The sequence below is a fragment of the Manacus vitellinus genome, unplaced genomic scaffold, assembly GCF_001715985.3.
Source record: "Manacus vitellinus isolate BGI_N305 unplaced genomic scaffold, ASM171598v3 scaffold_3_pilon, whole genome shotgun sequence".
NCBI classification, from domain to species: Eukaryota; Metazoa; Chordata; class Aves; order Passeriformes; family Pipridae; genus Manacus; species Manacus vitellinus.
Genome location: NW_021940535.1, coordinates 31,995,143 through 32,017,413, shown reverse-complemented (window position 1 = coordinate 32,017,413; position 22,271 = coordinate 31,995,143). Strand labels below are relative to the sequence as shown.

The following is a 22,271-nucleotide window of genomic DNA, read 5'->3' as shown; positions in this document are numbered from 1 at the left end:
ACTTGTCTGTATTACCAAAGTAGACTGGAGTAATTTACTGAAGTTTTCTAGCTTATTTAATTGAATAAATTTTCTGGGTTTTGGCAATTGCTTGGTATCTCTTTGGGCGGTCTCTGAGCCATCTTATTTTAGTCACTTCAGACTCTCCTTCCTGGGCACTCAAAACAGTTCCAGAGGAGTGCAATTGTCCACATAGTTACAGCTGAGCACCTGGGAACCAGTGGCAGCTCCTGCTGAAAAACTTTCTTTGTATAAGAAAGTGCGGCAGTAAAAATGTGTGTGAGCAGACCAGATTGTCTTACGTGTTTTTTTGTAAGGTAGTGGTTCGGGTTCCCAAGGCTGTGGCAGTGGGCGTGCTTTTCTAAACATCTCATTTGATGTTTATTTTTTTTAGAACGTAGTTAATGACTCCTCGGTTGTCTGTCAGCACACAGTGATTCCTGATAGAGGCTTTCTTGCATTGGGTCACACAAATATATAAACTTTTTAACTTCTGGTAATTTTTTTATGCAAAAAGTCTTCCATTTAACTTTGAACACTAAAAAATAAAAGAAATGCAAAGATCCCAGAAGTTTCTTCACAAACATTGTTTTCTTTTATACTTTATACTCTTCTACTGAAGTCAGTGGGACTGACCCAACTAAGGTTTGGGACATGCTTGTTTTGTGACAAAGAGCATGGAGGATCCACACTCTTGAAGTCAGAACCTCATGCCTGCCGTGAGTCAATGCTGATCAGCTCAGCCCTGGGGCTGATGCTTAATGCCTGCACTGTATGTGTTGAGAAGCTTGAGGTTCTGTTGCAGCATGGCTCTTGTGCTGTAAAGGTTTCTCAAGATGGTTTGTTGTTTGGTTTTTAATGATCTGCTTTCTTAAAGTCTGTAGAGTAGTGATCATTGTAGTAGTTTACATTGTTTGTGTTTGCTTTACTTTCCTAAAAATTGAGTCAATATTACCTGCTTGGTAGGCTTCATGCCCCTCAGCAAGAAAATACTAATCTTGCAACTGAAAACATAGTAGGAGTATTGTAAAGTACCATTTTTAAACCTTAACACATTTGCATCATATTAAAAAAGTACTTTTACCTTGAAAGCAATGTGCTTTTACAACTGGCCTTGCCTATCATTTTTAGCATTAAGTTTCAAGAACAATTGCTGATGTGTAAGTGTAAGCTCAAAAGGGAGGAAAATAACCTGATTTGTTGCTTTCAGTACATTTCTTATGAAAAAAATTCTTGTCTATTAAGCAACTACTTGGAGTTAGTTGAGCTGTTTTAAGAAAGCTTTTGAATACAATAAGAAGTTACACTTTCTTTGATCACTTTATTTCTTGTAATCTGTGCTCATGATATTACAGAAACTATCAATTACAGTTTTATATACAGAGACGATAGAGCTACCCTGTTTTGTATAAACATTTGGGGTTAGTCTACTTTCTGCTCTTCCTTGTCCATCAGCACACATCAAGTTCTTGGTAACAGTGTTGGTGCGTCAGAGCTGCTGTAGACTGTTATACTGCCAGAGCCTTTTCAGATAGTATAGGTTTGTCCATGCCTTTCAAACACCACTTAGTCCTTTAAGACTGGGATTCTTTTGGTAGCATAAAGAGGTATTGCAAAATCAAAACTAAAATTTTTGCTATTGTGTGTGTATATATTAAAACAATTCTAAAACTAAAGTCTTATGCAAAAGTATTAGGTCAGAAGAAGCACAGTTTTGAAGAATTTACTGGTTGTTAGTGTCATCTGCAGAACTTTGTGTGCTGGAGACAAGTTGTGGAGTTTACTGGTTTTTGTTGAAAGTTAATGGAAGTGGATGATTGTAATTAACTGTCAGCTATCCCCACCATAATTGGCAGATAATCAGTCATTTTGGTCATAAGTTCTTTTGGATAACTGAAATAAATACATACTTCTTTTCTCATGATGAAATCAGGCCTCGTAAAAATGTCTCTCTTGCAAGTTGCATGTGAAATTTTTGACTTACATAATTAACTTAGTTTATACTTCTGATTAAGGTAATTAATTCATAGTCTTCTCTTCCCACTAAGATGAAAGGCTTAACAGAAATTTGCTACTGGGTTCAGCCAAACCACTGAAATGAAAATGTTCTCATATTACATATGACACTTTTTGGAGGAAGAGATTGAAGGAGATGCTTGTTCCTTACAGGTTTTTTTTCCTTCTTGTTCATTAAAAATTTCTTCTTCGGAGTAAACAATTAAACGCTAAAGTAAAAATACCTAGCAATTAAACAATATCATGCTCCTATTCATTTGATACCTGATCTTTGCTAATACATGCCTTTCTTTTGTAAAAACATGTTCCAGATGAAATTTAATTCAAATATGCATATCTCATAAAGATACTTCCCGAAGCACACACTATCACTCATACTAGTGTTATTAGCAACCCTTAAACAGGTAAAGCAGTTTTGTAAGCTTCTTTTAACACTTCTTTATGCTGATATTTTCAGGCCTTTATAGCAAAGCCATTTTTATAAATAATTGCTAGTTGTGTATGCCAGTCGTGTGTAGCATTAGAAAACAGTTCTTTTCCTATGATGGTATGAGGAGATTAGACTAGACTAGAGAAAATTAAATGGATAAGACCAGCTGTAAAGTTTCTGTGTGCAATCCTGGTTAACCTGTCCTGCTGCACCTGCTACAGTTCATGTAGTTATTGTTCAGATAATTTTGGTGCCTTTAATGAATTTTATTTTTTTTTTGACATTTTGGGTTTCTTCCTGTTTGTCAAGGAAGGAGAAGAGCATCTTGTAGTTTGCATCAGTTCCATGTATACCTTGAAGTTATTTTATAAAATCTCTTTTGCCAAGTTTGCTTACAAGGATGTTGTGTGGGCTGTGATATGTCTTAGATATACCAGAGTTCTGCTCAATGAGCAAGACCTGCTAGTTTGATCCAAGGAAAAGCTAAGTTTGTTCTGCTCTGATATTGCTCTGTGCATGCTTGATACAGGGTGCTACAATATGTTCTCTGTAACTTGACATTTCTTGAAATTAAAATTTGGTTGGCTGCTGTTTAATGTACTGGCTTATACTTCCCTCCTTCTCCTCCTCCTCCCCTTGGGCTTGGCACTCACTTTTGGTTTACAGGACTTTACCTATTTGCTATGGTACTCCAAAGGAGTCACTGGCAACAGACACTGTCTTGCAGATTTTCCTTATTACTGGAAGGGTTAACTTTAAAAAGTCCGGTACACTGAAAAACATCTGATTTCTTTAAGCAGTCTGTAGCCTTTTTTCCTGTTCTAGCCTGTATGTTTTGCCACTGTATTGCTGCTTTCAGTCATTTGATCATTTCTGTTAATGAAGGCAGGAGGAAAAACCACATGCATCACTGAGGCCCTTTCAGAGTGATCTTCTGATTTTTTTGGGGATTGGCACACCGGCTGTTTCCCTGGGCTTCCTTTTTGCTTTTGCAGGGCCTGCCTTTTACAACAAATTAGGAGAATAAATGCTCATGCTGTGTTTGGCCAGTGTATTTGAACCAGAGTTTGACTCCTTAGTTGAATCCTAGCTTGTCTTTGACTGAGCCAGTTCTCATGAACGTTTTGTGTCTTCAGATGCAACACGATTTTGGCAATTAAAAGATTAATAAGATATTTACCTTCATGAGAAGCAGGCAGGAAGAAAAAACGTGTTTAAAATGTCTCCAAAGTGGCAGGCAACTGTGAAGTGTGATAAATACAAAATTAAGCCTTCAAAATATTTGTTTTTTACATAATTTGTAATTAGTCTTTGAGAGAAAGAAAGCTGCTGAAATCTTTACCACTGATACTCTTCCCCCTGCTTTGTGACTTTCTGTCTCTCCTGAGAACAGAGTGGTCTGTGTGTTTGTTTCTTTTTGTTCTGTGTAAACATTTCAAAGCTGCTTTCTTTTTTTGTTTGTTTGTTTGTTTGTTTGTGTTGGTTTGGGTTTTTAGAGAATGGAATGAAGTGAAAAAAGAAAAAGGGCACATAAAGAGAGAATTTTAATAGTTTATTAGTGGTGTCTTTGGCTCAGTTAATATTTTTACATAATTGACTGTTATGCCTAGATGATCGGATGTCACTGCCCAAGTGCAGAATACTTGTGGATGTGCTCAGTAGGTATCTTAGAGCTGCCTGAAAGAGATTACATGAGGTTTAGCAGATATCCAGGCCTTTTGACTTGCTTATCCATTCTGATAGACTCAGCAGAATGCAAACTTCATTGTATTGTGAAGCATCTGGCCAGTTTAATTGCAAATTTATCTGACTGAATGTGAACACAGATCAGAGCAATGAATATTCATTTTGCAAATAACATAGCATTGTGGCTAGCCTTTATAATCATTCCTGTGCTCAGTGCAACTGTATCTAATAGCATTTGCCATAAGCTTCTTTTAGAAGTTCTATCTTCTGCTCAGCAATCTATTTCTGTGAGATCTCTTAGCACTACAAATAGTTGTGTTGATGGTATTGCTCAGTCAGCAGTCCTTGTTTTTAATGTCAGAATTTCTGTGGGGATCCATCAAGGCTCCCTGCTTTATCAGCTTTTTGCTTCTGTAACCTTATTACAAAATTTTTTAAAAATCTGAGGATACTTTCCTCATCCTTGTTAGAGAGAACTCTGCGTTCCCAGTCTGTGCATTGTTCCATCTGCTGTAGCCTGTTTTTATCATTGTGTTTGATGTCTTTGGAAGATGCAAAACTGAAAGAGCCTTTCTGATTTAGCAAATCTACCTCCCTGTTGCCTTGGCCTGCCACACCACAGGAGGAAACTGTCAACTAAAATCCAAGATAGTTAAAGTGAAACTTGTGAATTTTTGTTCCTCCACACCTCAAACCATTTTAACAGCTTGGACATTATTATCTTCTCAGTTGTTTTATATTCTTAATGTCATTTTTTGGCTTGGCTTTCATCCAAGCAGTAAACACATTCTGGTGCTGCTTTGTCTATGGCAGCAAAGTGTTGATCTTTCTGCTCATTTAATTTTCACCAAGTGCTTACACATTTTGACATAATCAATTTTCACCTGTCCTACCTTTAATTGCTGCAGTATAACCACAATAGGTCTGTCAGATATTTTGCTATCAGAATAACCTCCCTGTTGGTTTTCCACTTTTCACCTGATCATCTGTGCAGTACCTTTTCTCTTGGCTTCAATGCATATTCCTCCTTGTCTCAATCTTGACATACAGAATGAGTTACACTACCACTAAGTTCCATTGATGTTTCTGGTGCTCATTGCTCTCCTCTTCTCCTTAGTGTCTGGAAAAAACTGTGTGAATAGCAATGATTCTATTTCAGGTCACTTCTCACAGTTGTTCTCTGCTGTGAAGCCTGGAAGAAACTCATGGTGACTGTTGTGGTCAGCTTGAGCCTGTTTTTCTTCCTCCTTCTTTAGTTACTTCACTGCAATTTCCTCTCATTTTTTTTCTATCTCCAGTTGAAACAAGCAAACAAACAATCCACAAACTTCAAGGCTTTTTTTTTTCATTATCTTGTTTTTGGCTTCATCTTTGTCCAATTTTTTGCAGCCATTTGAGAATTAAACTGATTTGATTTTTTGAGTCCAACCATAAATATTATGTTTAGGCATTGTTGTTGTCACATTTGTTGTGTGTTCATATGCTGCTTTACAACAGAAATGTTGTGCCACTGATCTTGCTTTTGAAGAAATTATTTTTACTACTACTTTGTCACTGTGCTATTGTTATTTATTTTCATTCCAAACATACAGGCTGATATATTGTAGCACCTGTCTGGCCACAGAGTTTCTATCCCCAGAGCCATAAAAGGCTCTTACTGAATCAGTGCCATGTCATGCTTACTTTCTTTATCTGTTCTGGGGTTTATATTACCTTTACTTTGTAGCATTTCTCACATTTTTATAGCCTGTGTGTAAGCATGATATGAGTAATTAATCCAAAGCCAGAACTACGTTTATGTTTCCATGTCCTCCTGCGGTTTTGGGAAGTAGCCAAGCTTCAAGGGGTGTCCATTTATACACCCACTTAGACCAATATGATAGCTCTGGGAATTTCTTCCTTCTGTGATTCCTCTCCTAGCTGTAACTTGTACATACATTCCTCAAATGTACAGATGGAGGTTTTCCCTATTTTCTTCTTTAATTTTGCAACAGGGCAATGGTGTAACCTGTTTCTTACTACAGTTACTGTTCCCTTGCTGTGAGTATTTTCTGGTTTTCTGCCATCAAGATGTCTTCAGAATAGAAGGTTTTGTGGAATGGTAGCTTGATTGAGTACATCAATTGTATTTTACTTACATTAGCCACAGCTCACATAAGCAGTAAAGCCCATGCATAAGTAACATTCCTTTGATATGTCTTTTAATTTGGTTGCTGTAAGATTGAAGATACTATCTGCAAGGGTGAGAAGTCAGTTTTGCAAAAGGCAATTGGGCTAAAGCCTGTTTGGATGTTAAGGTGTAGTGAGAAGTTTGTTTCTGCCTTTTTTTCTTATTTTTATTTTTTCCTTAGATACTGATCTGTATTATATGATTTTTTTCACCCATTTGAACATTATACTGTTCAAATAGAATACTCTATGGTTATCTTTAGATTCAGGCTTGATTTAAATTACACCTTAAAATTTGAAACATTCCTTCATCTTATCTGGCATCTGAAACTGCTCAGCTGGAGCTATCCTTGCTGGTTTTGTGGGGTTTAATTTGTTTAATTCTTTGTTTTTAGGAGGTCTCTGCTGATCCTTCAGGAACTCTCACAGCTGCTGAAGAGAGAAAAGAGAAGGTGCCAAGCCCACATCTCAGTCATCTCGTAGTTTTGACATCTGGCAATTCACTGTATGGTTTGGCAGAGAGAGTGGTGGCCACAGAATCCTTGTAGGTTGTTTACTGTACACAGTATTTTGTGATCATTGAAAACTGGGGATTGTTTAAGAAATTGTGATTACAAACCAAAACCTTCTTGAGAGCTGAAAAATTCCTACATCTTAATGACACTTTAAATACGAGTGATAGAGGTAATTTCTTTATTAAAGATAGTGGGGCCTAACCATCTGGTCTAACAACCTGCAAGCACAACAATTAAATTTTACTGCAGGTAGCCCAGTAATTTGTGCCAATACAAGAAAAACATTTAATTTTAAAGAGGCTAATTTAATCTGTATGGTTCATTTTAACCTTATGCTGAGACTCAAAACTGCTTAGTTCATATTGGTTTAGCTTGGATTACCATATTTTTTCCAATGGGTGGAAGCGGAACTATGAAGAAGAGATTATAATGAGCAAGTAATGCAAAGTTACACAGTGGTTTTTATTTGATCAGAATAATAGTAAGGGTCAGGTAGGAATTATTTTTTCCCTACATAAGATGACACTTAAAAATTAGAAATTAATTTTAAAAATATATTTTTCATTTACGCTTAGTTAGAAATGTATTTCCTTGTTATGTTGTTACTAACAAATTCTACCTGTGACAATGAATATGATACCAAATTCTGTCTTATAGATTCACTAATGTATAAGTAATTAGGAATTTTTTTTTAATTATGACATGGATTTATTAGTATTGTTGTTCACTATCCTGCAGTATGGAAAATGCTTGACACTTGGCCACTAGACCTTGCACCAGACTTTTGCAATGTATCCTGAGTAAAATAGAAATATGAATTGTTGGTATTTAAGCCTTAGTCTCTTTATTCAAGCATTTTCTTTGCATGCATATTTTAAAATTGTCAGAATTGAGAATACTTGTTGTTATGCTGTCATGAAATTGATACAGTTCTTCTCAGGACTAAATTTTCCAAGGTTACATATTGTTATTGTCAAATATGTCAACTGTAGAGTAAAAATTGTAAAGAGACATGCCAAACATTGCATTTAGTTCACAGTAAATTTTCTTTGCTTTCAAAGGGTATTTCTGGCTGAGCAGTTTGAATTTCTTCAACCTCATCTTGATGCAGTGATGCCAGCTGCCAAGAAGCCTTTTCTTCAGCAGTTCTATTCTCAGGTCAGGATTGTGTAATTCACAGCTGATTTTTGAACAGAAGATTTGAAACTTGTACATTACAGTGCAAATACTTGTACATAATAGTTATATATTGTTCCTAATAGCCAGAAATTTACTGAATTGAATTTTATTTATATTCTGTTTCAGACAGTGTCAACTGCCAGTGAACTACGTAAACCAGTGTATTGGATTGTTGCTGCTAAAGCCATTGATTATGAACAAATGCTACTTCTCATGGCTAATGTGAAATGGGATGTGAAGGAAATCATGTCACAGCACAATGTATATGTAGATGCTCTTTTAAAGGTGAATACTTTATGAGAAATGGTTTGCTAGAGTTTATATAAGCATTAAACTGTTTTCAGTGATGATTTTTTGACTACATGGTGGGTGAAAGTGACCACAAAAGTTTAATGAATCTCATGTCTAAGTCTATAATTATAGAGAATTGTGTAGCAAACAGAGTAACGTTGAGGAAAATCTGGTGGATAATGTGTTTTGTTTTTTTTTAACAAAGTCTTTTTGCTGTTCTGAATAATTTTGGTGATTGTCTTAGGGGCTGTAGGTCAAATCACCACCGATAATGATCGCACAGTATCTAATTGAAGTTGCTATATTTAGATGTTAATACTTGAAAAGGAAAGTAAGGGAAGTTATTCATCCAGCTTCTCAATTACATTCGGTAGAAGTGGTTATACAATTGCTACGTCTTGGGACAGTCCCTTTCTCATTCTTTTATATATGCCTAAATAATGTTTCTAAAGGTCTTCAGGGGGAAGATCTGGCAGTAGTAGAATTGTACTACTATATTACAGAGAAACTGAAAGTTTCATCCTTTTATTTTAAAAATGTGTGAACTGTGTATCCCAGAAAAAGCTACGCATCTGTGTTGAATAACAGTTTTGATAACACCTTTGTACTTTGTAGCTCTTCTCTGCTTGAAAAAAAATCGGGGCAAAGAAGGAAGAATTTGACAGAGGATATATTGTTGCACTGAATTTGACAGAGTCTTTGTGATTACCCTTGTTTATGCTACCATGGCTTTTTGATATCAGTTTGTACTTAAAATAGTTAATCACTGGGGGAAAAACTTTTTCCTTTTGTGAGTGTGCAACTGCTGATGAATTTGCTTCAGGACAATCAGGTCTAATCCCATCTAAACCCAATTCTGGTCTGTACATTATATGGCTAGTACTAATTACTATGAAAGCTTTTAGGTTACTGCTAAGCAATTAGTGATTTGCTGTGTACACTAGGACTCCAGGAATGTCAAATATAGGTAGTGTCTAAAGTAATAATCAACTACTTTCAGCCATGTGCACACATATGCAAAATCCTATATTCAGAGTATTTATGGAAGCAGATAAAATGGGGAAAGATGATTGTTCAAGAAGTTGATTATTGTGGAGCGTTAGGCATCTTCAGAAGTGGGAGTTGTATGCCAATTAAAGCATGACATTGTGGTACCCTACTTCTTCTTGCCAAATTCATCTTTCAGAAAATTTGTTTTAAACACCAATTGGTTACTGAGATTCCTTTTTGATTTTTTTCACTTACTGAATTTTTGATGGGGAAGGGTATAAGAAGAAATTAACAGCCTTGGAATGAAAACACTTTGTTGGACAAATGTGGTCTTAATAGGCCGCACTGCAAACTGCTTTTGCTGGTTATGCAGAAGAGTTCATTACCAGTCTGCTTTATATTTAAGTAATTTGATACATTTTTTAAACAATAGAAGCATGAGTCACCAGCAGCAAACTTCTGTTTCACTTTATTTAAGTCACAAAATCATTGCAGTAGTACTTACATTCAGTTATGACTAGTTTCTCACTCCTAGTATCAGCTCAAATCCATCCAGGCCATTGATGTTTCATGTGGAAACAGGTGCCTTCTCTTAACCTGAATTGTTATCTGGTGCTGCAGTGTGCTCCTGAACTGTTAGATTTGGCTTCTTTCAATGGATTCTCTCAACTGCTTTTAAAGGACTGAGGAACTATCTAATCTGAAAGGTTGAAGAATGAAAAATGGTTACAATATTTCTGAGCTTCTCTTTGAAAACTGATGGGGTAGGTATTTAGAGGGATAAAGAGATCATCACTGGATTTTCTTCAGTGGCTGTATATTGACTTAAAGAAGTTAAATATGAGTTTAGGGAGTGAGACAATGAAAATGGCATTTGAAGGATAAGCTACTTGGTTCATTTTCAAAGGTGTCATTTTCACAGAGAACTACAGCCCTGGGGAGCAGAGCAGCATTTCCTTTTGAAAAAAAAATCACTGAGGTGATGTTGTGAGTTATATACCAGAAAGTGGTATGTTTTCTACTTTAGACATTAATCTTGTCTGTACAGTCTGTGTCTATTAAGCTTCTCAGCTTTGCTCTTATTTTTCAGTATTCTCTTTCATGTGCATCTCTAATTCTTTGTTGTTGTTGTATGATGTATAGAGTATGATCCATTTTTTGCTAAAAGAATAAACATCTTTTATATTTTGCCAGGAATTTGAAGAATTTAACAGAAGGTTGAATGAGGTGTCTAAGAGAGTCCGTATTCCCCTGCCAGTTTCCAACATCCTTTGGGAACACTGCATACGCTTGGCCAATAGAACTCTAGTGGAAGGGTGAGTACTTCATGAAAGTCTTGCTTTTGGGTAAGTATGTCTGTAATGATAACATCTATTTTATGGAAGTTCTAATTTTGTAGTGCCCACGTGCTTTTGGGGAGCCTGAAAAATAGTGCTTAACATACTCCTTAGCAACTGTTTCACAGAGTGTGGCCCTAAGCCTAAAGGGGATGGTCTTGTTCCTAGACACCTCTGAAGAATGACATCGAATGTTTCACTGAAGCATTTGAAAACATAGTGCTCTTTCAAAGCTACTTCTGTATGAAAATTACCATTTCCCAGCAGGGCAAGAAGAAAATTAAAAGGGTAATTGTCAGCACCTCAGTGGTGATACAATTTATCTTAGCCAGGAAGAAAGATGGAGTTGTCAACCATAGCCATCATCTTAGAGTAGCCTTGGAACAGGATTTTTCCAAATGCATCAGGAATAGAAAGGTGTCTTAGTTAGCTTGGTCAGTAGAGGCTCAAGCACCTTGGGAACTGTAACAGCTTGCTTATCCCTCTCTTTTTTAATCAGTGTCCCAGTCTTTTCAGATTCAATATTGTAGCCTAAGTATTGTAGACCTTTCATCCACTGCATTTATTTTTGTGAGTTTGTCCCCTTGCTACGTATGTCTGGGCTCTCATCACAACTTCTTCTGCATCATAGAATGTGTGCTGTCTTCCACTGCTTCTTTCCATATTTCTTTCCTGGTTTTCTTTACCCTATGCACTTCATACTACCTATTTTATTTCTTGACATCCCACTCTCCTGCTGTCTGCTCTAAATTAGGACCTCAACAAAACATCCTTCTTCTCCAAGTGTTAGCTACCTTTTGAGGATTGTCAGCTTTCACTGTTTCCATCAAACCATCATTTTTTAACTCATGCCCATTTCTTTTCATGCCGTGATCCTTTTGCAGTCTCTTGAGAGATCAATTTCATGTTCAGGGCAACTAAATCCAGCCATGACCTCCCTCTGGCTTCTCAGTTCCTTCATAGGACATATGACCTATACAACTATCTTTTCTTTTTGAAATTTTATTTTCCACTTATCATACCTCAAATCAAAATAAGTGAAATAAAGTCTTCTCTCTTCTCCTCACCCTGCCCACCTTACCTTTCAAGTCAATAACACTGTCAGTCACTACCAACCTCCTTTCTCACAAGCTTTGTGTTTTGAACTTGTTTTCTTTTCTTACATCACAATCTCATTCATCTTTTGTGACTTTGGTGTTCATGACCAACTTCATTCTTAGCTCCTATGTCTTGTTCCATGCTGCAATTTTGGTTCACGCTTATGACTTACCATGAAACTGTCACTTTAACCTAAACATTTCACTGGCTGGTCAGGATGGATTGGGAATACCTTGCTGATATAATTTGTCCTGTGCCCTTTCTGAGAGTGTAAAGAGGACTCATTATCATCTACTCTCAAATATTTGCCTGTAATTTCTCATTCTCGCCCAGTTCTTCTTTTCTTACATATCTTGTAGTTTCTTTTCCCACTGGGGAAAGGGAAGGAAGGTATTCTGAACAGCTGACTCCTGAATACCTTCGTAACTTCTTTCGTCTCTGTATTCCATGAATGTAGGGAATTCAAAGCCATGAAGGAGGTGGTTTTCCTTCAGTCAGCCAGTCAACTGAAATTGCTCTCATTAGGCTCTTTACTGAGTGAAGAATCATCTCCACTACAGGCAGTGATATCTTTCTTTGAATTTTGACCTTCCCTATCTCCACTTTCTCTGCTGTCTCTTGTTTTCCAGTTGGCTTCTTGAGCCTGTTGAGAATCATCTTCTAATCTTCTATGTAGAAGTCCTCTAGAGGACTTTTGTATTGATGTCCTCTCTTTTTGCCTCTGTTATTTTTGCATTCTGCAAATTCTTTCTACATACCAACTGTAAGTGTGAAATTTCTTCTTACTCTTAACCTGATTTTGCTGTGTATCTGGTTTTTAGCTGCATGTTTCTGCTGCATCCATTGCATCAGACCTGATAATCTAGGGACTATATATATACATATATATATACATATATATATATATATGTAAGGGCTGACTTCATCCATCAGTGGAAAACTGAGCTTGTTCTACATTCAGTAGAGGAGTAGAGTGGGGCAGGATTATAAATTGTGGCAGCAGCCTGTGGGTGAGCTGGATTAAGTCTCTCAAGAGACTGTGCTCCTGACCAAAGCCTTTTTATTCCCTGTACACAACTGAAATTGGCATTGTTAAGGGCATTGCAGTGTCATTTCCTCTGATCTTGACAAATGCAATTCCTTACCCATTTTAAAAACCGCAGAGATCCTTTTCCTCATTTGTTGCATATCACCCCACTGTAATCCTTGCTAGTATTACCTGCCTTAAGCTCATCTAGTGTCTCCTCTAGCCTGTCACCAGTTTTCTGTCAATCATTAACACACTAAGTTCTTAGAGGGATTAGGCAGTGCTACCACCCTTTATCCTCTGGTTATTGTGGCTGATTTTGAGCAAACAGCTTTGTGCCTTTCTTTGATGTTCCCACTCAGTTGAACAGTTCTGGTGACCACTCCTAAAGCAGGCATAGTACCTTTCAGACTTTAGTGGTCATGATCATGTGAAACCACTGTCCAGTGTGCTGATGGGCATTGATTTAATTTCCTCTAAGCCACTTACAGTAAGGTGTTCAGTGTAGGATTTTTATTGGCTTTGGGAGGGGCATGTGTTTTTTTTCAGTATCATTGGGTAAAGTGGGATTCTGTTTTATGACTGGGGCTAAGACGTATCATACTAATGCAAATAAAGCTCTACAGGAGACATCCTAGAAGTTCTTGTCTACTTTTAATTTAAAACCATAATTATGTTCCTCCTCAAGGTTTGAAGGGCTAGGTTAAACAACTTTGAGAAGCAAAATTAATTTTTATTTCCTTGTAAGTTTTGCTTTCCGCTGTTTCTCTTTTTAGTTATGCCAATGTAAAGAAGTGCAGCAATGAAGGACGTGCCTTGATGCAACTGGACTTTCAACAGTTCCTAATGAAACTAGAAAAGTTAACAGACATTAGGCCTATTCCAGATAAAGAATTTGTGGAGACCTACATTAAAGCATACTACCTAACAGAAAATGACATGGAACGCTGGATAAAAGAACACAGGGTAAGAGTTAAATTTGCATTCTTTTATTGTCTATCAAGAAAATTCACCACGATGATAAAATCATGCTAACAACTGTAAATAATGTGTTAAAAATTAATATATACATATATGTGCGTATATTAATTTATTATGATAAAATCTGTATAGGAAGAAGTATAAATGTAATTGCATGTGTGCATGTATGTGTTCATTCTCACATGAAGTCAGTATGTATTTGTATTGCTTTAATGTCTGATGACTAGGAAGGATGACTAAACCAGTCACAGCCACGTACTGTATCCAAAAATGTAGAGAACTAGAGCAAAGTGAAATTGAAAACATTTGTGTGCTGTTCAGAATATGCCAAAGTGCACAACTCCATCATCAAGAAGTATGGTTTGAAATTGCACCATAAAGTTTTGCATTGCCTTTAGGAGTAGTTTGCTTAAACTAAGCTGGAAGGCACAAGGAATAAGAATAATTGCTTTTTCTTTCCTTATTTAATAGTGCTTAATCAGGATTAACATTGCTCTCTGAGATGTCTTCATTTGTGTTTTGAGAACAATTAGCATGCTTGATAGCATAAACTATATATATATAGTTTATATATATATATGCATGATAGCATAAACTAACAATTATAACAGCACTGTGTAAGTAGTGGTCACATGCTATTGGAGATGCCCGTTGTTGAAAAGTCTTTTAAAGTGGAGCACTTGAAATTTGTATTTTGGGATTACTTTAAATCCCACTAGAAATGAATGAAAGAAATTTGTCTTTAATATAATTTTCCTTGTTTTACCTGGAGTCAAGAGAGAGATTGTGAGCTGTTGTTTGATGACCTGTGTGGAAAAACTCTTGTTTAAACCCATTAGTGGAAGCTGTGTTTTGGATAGTGTTAGATATAAAGGTAATCCTGGCAAATATGGTGTTTTCACAGATGTTAAGAATTCTTGTCTTAACATTTTTGTCATTTTTCCCTCCTTTACCATGTACTGAAATGAACATTGTTTGGAGACTCTGTAGACAGAAGCATTTAGAAGCTAATTGGAAATGAAAAGACAAAATAAAAAAGATCAACTTTTGTCACAGTTTGTGTTAAAAGCTTAACCATTTGCACACATATTTCCCACCATACCTCCCAAAGAATGGAAAAAATATTAAGAATTGATTTATATACATATTCACAGTTACTTTCTGTGAAGTCTGTCCAACACTTCTAAAGTCTTAAGCATTTTCCATTATAATCTGCCATGTAGTGAAATACATTTTTGTCCTCTGCCTCAACTCTGAAAACTCTCCAGACCTGACTTAACTACCGCTTTAAATCTGCCTTGTGTACTGACTGCTACTATGTGAAAAGTCCACACTGAGTATGTCTGCATTTTATTAATTTTCTATCTTTGGTGTTTTATTCTGGCGTAACATGATCTGCTTTTGTTTGCCAGGAGTACTCCACTAAGCAGTTGACCAATCTGGTGAATGTTTGTCTGGGCTCCCACATCAACAAAAAGGCAAGACAGAAGCTGTTAGCTGCCATTGACGACATAGACAGGCCTAAAAGATAACTGGAGAAAGCTGCTTTCCTTGTGACTTGTACCTTTTTCTGTTCATGTGAAGCATGCAGACAAATCTCCCATGAACTAATGACAACATGAAATGTTGTGCATGACCTTTCTTACCAACATTGGAGGCACTCTGAAGTGACATAGTGTTCTAAAATATGACTTTTCTAATCTGTAGAATTCTTTTCTGTTTTCTTTCTTTTTTTTTTTTTGTTACTTGCCCTTAGTAAAGGGCCACTGTTTGTGTATCATTGGTGAGCTGTATATTTTGCAAAAGTTATACTGTAAGTAAAATCAAAATCAGATAGAAAGACACTGGCTTAATATATCATTGATGCTCTTTTTAAATAAAAGGGCTACTGGAAAATATGATTTCTTTCCTCCCTGCTTTCACCCTCAGAAATTGTGCTATACTATGGACCAGTGTAAAATGAAAGGAAATGTACAATATTCAATCGATGTATCCTGCATGTGGATTAAGAGTCCAGATCAACTAAATAACTCTCATGTTAAAGCCCCTCATCTTTATATGTATTTAAAAATGTCTGTTTATTTCAGAATTAATTTAGTCATATCAAAATTATTGACCTCATATTAATAGAAGGTAATAAATACTGTACACTAATATGATTTCTTTGTGAGAGTTTGTTTTTTCAATTCGACAACTCAAAATGTCAGCAATAATGCCAGGGAATTGGAATAATGTTTTTCTGACTGAAGTTTTGGATTGATACTAAGATCTTCCTGTTTCCTGCTCTGCTGTAGACATCCTGAGTGATCCTGAGCAAAGCAAAATGGCTTGGCTGCATATTTGTCCTAGAAATCAATTTGTCAGAGCTTCACTGACTAGACTGAAGTTTTCAGGTTTGCCCTTGGTTTTCAGTATGTAAAGTTGTAGAAATTTTATTTTTTATTACGTAATAAACTTTTTGCAGTACTCTCAGACCTTTTAAAAGGAAACACTGAGCTAATAGGTAAAATAATTCACACGGATGCAATCCACTAATGTATACAACATGCAAAATTCTCAGTTTGTGATTCATACTTGCTATTGTACTTTTAATTCAGACATAGGAGAATCAGGACATACAAATGACAGCAGTAACCTAGTGACAGAAAATTGCCCCTTGGATCATCAATTGCTCTTCTCTGTGGCTTAATTTCCTCTTCAAAAGTGTACTGAGCATCATTGTGTGAGTTCTAAGAAAGCCTGTATACAGTTTTAGAAGAATGATAGAATTTACATTTTAAATATTGACTGTGTGGTATTCAGCTTCCTTGTTTATCTGTGTATTTTAAAGGAAATAAGATTTAAAACAAAATTTAGCACCATTCTTTATTGACCATGCTGTCATGTCTAGTTCCATTTAAAACTTGCTAAGCGGTTTGTCACCATGTAGGTTGAAGCTGAATCACTTTTACCCTCATTAAAAAGGTGGTTCAAATGAAAGTGTGGACTTTTGCGTCAGCGTATCTGCCCTGAAGTCAGATCCTGAGCGAGAGCTCTCAGAAGAAACAGAAACGTGTCGGAGACGATTAGTGTAAAATATGTTTCAATTTTCTTCTCTTGGATGAAATAAGAAATTCAGATATCTTTACCAGAGCTTTGGTGAGCTGAACACATGGTTAATTTCTCCCGAACTGCTTAGGTCACTGTAATTTGATTGTGTACCAAAAGGTAGGAGTATAAGCGTTGACTGGAATGTAGAGTCAAGGCGAGCAATTGCATGAACCATAGTCAGCAGTGATTTTTTGTAGTGTATGTATAGTTTGACTTGTTATTTTTAAGTAAGTCCCCAAATAAAAGAATGTGCGAGATGCAGTGTTAAACCTATGCAACAACTGTTTGATCTTCATTCATATATGCCTCAGAAATTATATTTTCCACAGAAGCCTTCCCTTGCTCCCCATGATTGATGCTAAGGGCAGAGCCACATAGCTTAGTGACCTACATACACTCTTAGATTTAACTGTCACGTTGCCCTGTATAGAGTGAGGAGTTGGACTCAGTGATCCTTGTGGATCATTCCAGCTCAGGATATTCTATACTCCATGGTCCTGGGTGACTAATGAAGCCAAGTTTTCACTGAATGCTGAATTGTTAACTTACTAAGGGTCTGTTTTGTGGTTTCCATCCTCTGATGTGAGAATTTTTTACAAACCATTGATTTTTTAGCATCTTCGTGCATCTTCATTCTCCTGGGCAATAAGAAGCCTCTTATACTGCTTTTTGTGCAATAGAGAATATTGCTTAAATATCATTTATGTTTTAGAGGAGAGTTACTTTAATAATGAGAGAATTTCCTTCAGTCTCCAAGTAGAATGACCAGCAGTGCAGAGGTGGACAGTGCATCTATCTGTCCTTCTTTAGCCTAATGAAGACTAAATCCTGATCCCCAGACAGTAAGGTCTCTGATGTTTGCCAAACTCAACTGGAGCATAGATGAGCAGTTTTCAAATCTCTGATTAGGCAAAGCCTGTCTCTGCTCTGATAGTGCACAACTGGGTTTTCAGCAGTCATCTTCTCTCAGTTACATCTCACGGTGATGCTGTTCTGCAAAGAAGCAGCTACTGGGACAAAAATAAGGGGAAGCCAACTGACTGTTTGCTGTGACCCTGGTGTAGGATTGAAGTCCTTGCTTTGGAGTACGTTTAATTATTCAAAGCAGAATGGAATTGCCGGGAAAGACCGCCTTGGAACAGCAGTGCTTCAGCTGATGGGAAGTGCACAGAGCAACCCCTGGAGGTGTTAATTCAGATGCCTTATCTGGGTATGTACACGAATGCTCCATGTTTTCAGAAGAGTAGCTACATTTTCAGGTAACTGACAGTTCTGGATTCTGTTGTTCCCGCATGGGTAAGAGTCTTCCCATGTCAAAAATAAAAGCTTTGCTTGCTTCTGAGAAAAACTAGGCCCTGGCCATATCTGCTTAGCGAGCCCTGGATGTAGGGTGTAGATTATAGCTTGTTCACTGAAAGAACAGCCTCCCTTCTTTTGTCCCTACACCGTTAGGGGGGAAAAAAGGGATGAGTGATCAATGGCTGCCCCAAAGCTTCGGTGAAAGGTTTGTATTCCCTTTTAATTTTTGCAGATGTGAATGACAAAAGCATATCTTTGATAGATACCCAGTGAAAAGCTGCAGATGTGGGTTGTGCACTTGACTCGTTACTGTGCCACAGAATACACAAAAAGATCTCTCTTCTTACTATGGAAATGATATATTGGGGTCTTTCCTGTTTAAGACCTGCTATACTGTAAATGATGCAAATGTGGCAGTTGTCAGATGCCTGATGCAGTTATTAGTACAGTACTAAGCATCTGTGAGTTTTTAGGACCATTTATTTCTGGAAGTGTAGGAAGATGTCATTGATGTAAATGACTTTGACCAGGGACTGATTCCTGGCCCTGAGCTGCCAACTCAGCTGTCTCCTCCAGCACAGTCTGAATATTTAGGCAGCCAAATGTTCCAACCATCAGCGTGCTCATGAATGGCTTATATTGTACTGCATTTCAACTAGAGAAAATTTTTGCCATAAATAGTAGTGCATCATAGCTGTTAGCCCTTCCTTCCCCCCTTGCACACGCAGCCCAGTGTTGTACTGGTGTCTCTGCTGTTTGACAAGACCTTTATGTTGAAGTCTGTTTGTTTATTTTTTAATAAGATGTTTACCTCTGCCTTCTCTTGCTCAAAATCCCTGTGGGAAGATGCAGGGCTCTGGGTGATGCACGTGTTTTTGCCTGTGTGCAGTAAGATAGCTCTTGGTGTTCGTGGCTGCCCTGGCCGGGAGGATGGATCCCCCCATGGGTGGCACCTTAGCTAACAGGTTAGATACCTACAGGTTGCATACCACAGCAACCAGGTCACGGAGCTGTCCTGAGCTTTGATTCAGGTTCTGCTCTGTCTTGGTGCCTGGTGTAGGGAAGTTTGTTTTGTTTTCCTGTACTTTACTCACCCAAGAGTAAAAGAAATTACGTTGTCTCTCATGTTTTATGAAGTGCCATCAGGCTGTGGTATCATAGATGTGAACTGTACTTTTAGTGACCATTGGTGACTTAACCCCAAGGAAACTGAAACATGAACTCTTCGTGGAGAAGATGGCACATAAGGAAACTTCCTTTCCTGTGTCTCAGGCTTTTTAGATGCTGTTTCCCTTGTATTAGGACAGAAGCCAGTAATCTCATACAAGTTCTTCTGATGCTGTACTCCAGACCACACCGGGCTGTGCCGCTGCACGTGTGGCAGGGAACCCTCCTATGGACCAGAAAACGGGCTGAGCTATAGATAGGACTCTCCTATGCATTACAATGGTCTGCTACTACCAGACAGATTAGGTAGGGAAGACTGTCAACAAAATTAAAGGGAGATTTATGTCTTTTTTTTAAATGAAAACATGAAAGGATACTAAAAATACATACACCCTCATGACTGTCCTACTGTACACCATCAGTAGGAACTCATGCCCTCTGTGTGACTCATGGGAGTAATTAGCTACTATGGAGCTAAGTACCCTGAAGACACTGCATGGATGCAGACTGAAAGATGCCTTATTGGGAGGGAAACTTCCAAAGAGGCATGAGCTATAAGAAGGCAAGACATTTGCAAATAAGATCTCATTTATTGTGATGTTCAGTGTGTTTCTAGCTAAAGGAAAATGTATTTAATGAGCAAGGAGTTTTTCACTTAGGATTCAAGCCTTTATCTTCCCCTTCTACATAAGTGGTTTTCATTGCATGAGTTCTCCTCCTCTCCCATTTGTGTGTACCTAGAGCCCATGCTTTCCTCACTACATATCCAGACACCTGGACTTATGCAAGGATCCTTTCAGAGAGCGGTGACTTGTGAGAAGTCTACCTGCAGGAGCCCACAGCAGCACTGCTGGCAAAGCACTTGCTGGAAGAGGGGCCAAGAGGGGCCACAAAGGCAGCAGGCTCCATGTGGGACATCTTAGGCCAGTTATAGGTCTCTGCTGGCTTTACGAACCAAACATTTGCTGTTCATCAGCAGAACTTCTTACCCCATGGAAAGAAGCAGGAGAGACTCTGGGGATTACCTTTTTCTTTTCCTTGAAGCACAAGTTATTTTTCTTAAGGTACACAAAGTTCTTGAGCATTTGTTTTCTTTACAAATAATGGGTTTTTTTTTTGCGAAGCCCAAATCTGAGACTGTTACAAATGAAAAAATCAGGTAAAGAGACCTGGGAATGTTTTTATTAATGCCTATCCATGCTTTTTAAGATCTATGTTTTCAATAATGAGAAATAAGGGGATGATATCTTTAGACACTTTTTTTTCTGGAGGCATTAAATTGATTAGCTTTAATTGTCTGGGTGAGTGTGCGGACTCTAAGCTGGTAGGCTCTGTTTAAGATTCTACATGATTAGTTCCCGTGAACTTGTGTGCTCTTATCTCATGTCTTTATGTTGAGACTCATTTCTGTATTAAATTTCAGTTTTCTGCATTTGAAAGGAGTGAATTGTATGAATTATTAAAACACATTTATTAATCTCTAATGAATGGTTAAGACTGGGAATTGGATTGAGTGACATATGTGCACGAAATTTTGAAGCTTGCACTTTGTCGGTATGAGAAAAAAAATCTTGAATTTGATTAATAATTTTCTGGAGGATAGTTTGTGCCTGGATTACAACCTGAAAAATAGAAGTACAGTATTCTCTGGGGGGTTGTCTGGTACTTCATGATGAATCTTACTGCTTTCGTTATTTCATAAGGTCAGTGAAGGATTTTCAGGCTGAACTCTTCTACTCTCTGTTCCCACATTTTTTTTCCTGAAAACAGTATAGTGTTCATATTTTGTCTTTTATTAACTTTAATTTTTTAGGAAAAGAAAACTACAGAAAATGCAGAAGACTGGGCTTCTTTAAATATTTTATTAATATGTTCACCTTACTTTACTTTTACAGGATGGATTACTATGTAAAAAAAATTTTTGCATTTTTTTCTTTTGCATTCTACTGTACACTGCAAAATCAAAAAGAATATACTAATGGTCAGTGGCAGCTTGGGGGAGAGCCTTTTTCATTGGCATTACTACCAAATTATATGTGTCTTGCAACAGCACTCAGGAGCTCCAGTCATAGACCCCATGATCACTCTGCTGAGATTTCAGTCAAAAATATGAAATTAATGGTTTCTGTTGGCTCAGAATTGAATTTAACATAGGTAGCAGGCCATATTTTGGCAATCTCTGCTGGCTTGTTTATATAACTACAGGACAGAATCTCCCTCATCCTCTCTCCTATCCCCCCCCCATAGAGTGCTGAGTCACCCAGTGGAGCTGCCTCTCTCCCCAGAGACTAATCCAAGCCTGTGCTGCTGCCAGCACCTTCTGTCAACACAGCCAGGTTTAGCACTGGAGTCAGTGAGGGTGGAGACATCAACCCTTGGAGTCGAAAGCAGAATCCAGCCCTGCGACTGTTGAGGTGTTGACTGTGCCTCTGTGGGACCTTTGTGACCTTCTGCACTGTGCCAACTGTCCTGGCTGTGTTGCTCTTCCAAGGAGAGGGCTGGAAGTGGTGGGGCAGCTGGCCAGAGAAAGGTTGCGGGGCACTGGGTGAAAAAAGCGGGCTGGCTGACAAGGACCTGGGGGCTGGTGACCAGAGGAGACCTGACTGTCAAGAGAGAGTCATCTGGTTTGTTTTACTGCCTTCCCCACACTGTTGAAGCAGGGGAGCAGCCTGAGGGACTACTTTTCTCTCACAGAGTCACGAGCTCTTGGCCACAGTGCCCAGAGAGGACCTCTCTCCTAAAGAAATCACCAGCCAGTCTCTGCTGCCTGCCCTTTGTATTAGTGGAGTTTCAATTAGGCCATCACTCCGAAGCACCAGCCTCTCTTTGGTAATGACAGATGAGATGCAAGTGTAATCAAAGGAAGAAATTAATCCAATTTGATGCATCTAATCTTAGTTTTAAAAGAATGCTCCAGGGAGGCAGTGGGGACTTGCCTTTCAGCATGTGCTGCAGCTTGGCTCTGGCTATAGAAGCATTTCCATGCCAGTCTTGGA

The 22,271-nt window shown here is 37.8% G+C and overlaps 1 protein-coding gene across 2 annotated transcripts in view; it reads left to right on the top strand.

Annotated features, from left to right (window-relative positions):
- The window catches only part of VPS50 (VPS50 subunit of EARP/GARPII complex), a 71,644-nt gene extending 55,766 nt beyond the window's left edge, over positions 1-15,878 (top strand). For both annotated transcript variants that reach the window (XM_018075784.2, XM_018075783.2), the window contains exons 22-27: positions 6,697-6,845; positions 7,878-7,974; positions 8,122-8,280; positions 10,471-10,592; positions 13,515-13,704; positions 15,132-15,878. In XM_018075784.2, the coding sequence (XP_017931273.1) occupies positions 6,697-6,845; positions 7,878-7,974; positions 8,122-8,280; positions 10,471-10,592; positions 13,515-13,704; positions 15,132-15,251 (837 nt within the window). In that variant the 3' untranslated portion in view covers positions 15,252-15,878. The remainder of the gene's footprint in view (positions 1-6,696; positions 6,846-7,877; positions 7,975-8,121; positions 8,281-10,470; positions 10,593-13,514; positions 13,705-15,131) is intronic.
- The last annotated feature ends 6,393 nt before the right edge of the window (positions 15,879-22,271 follow it).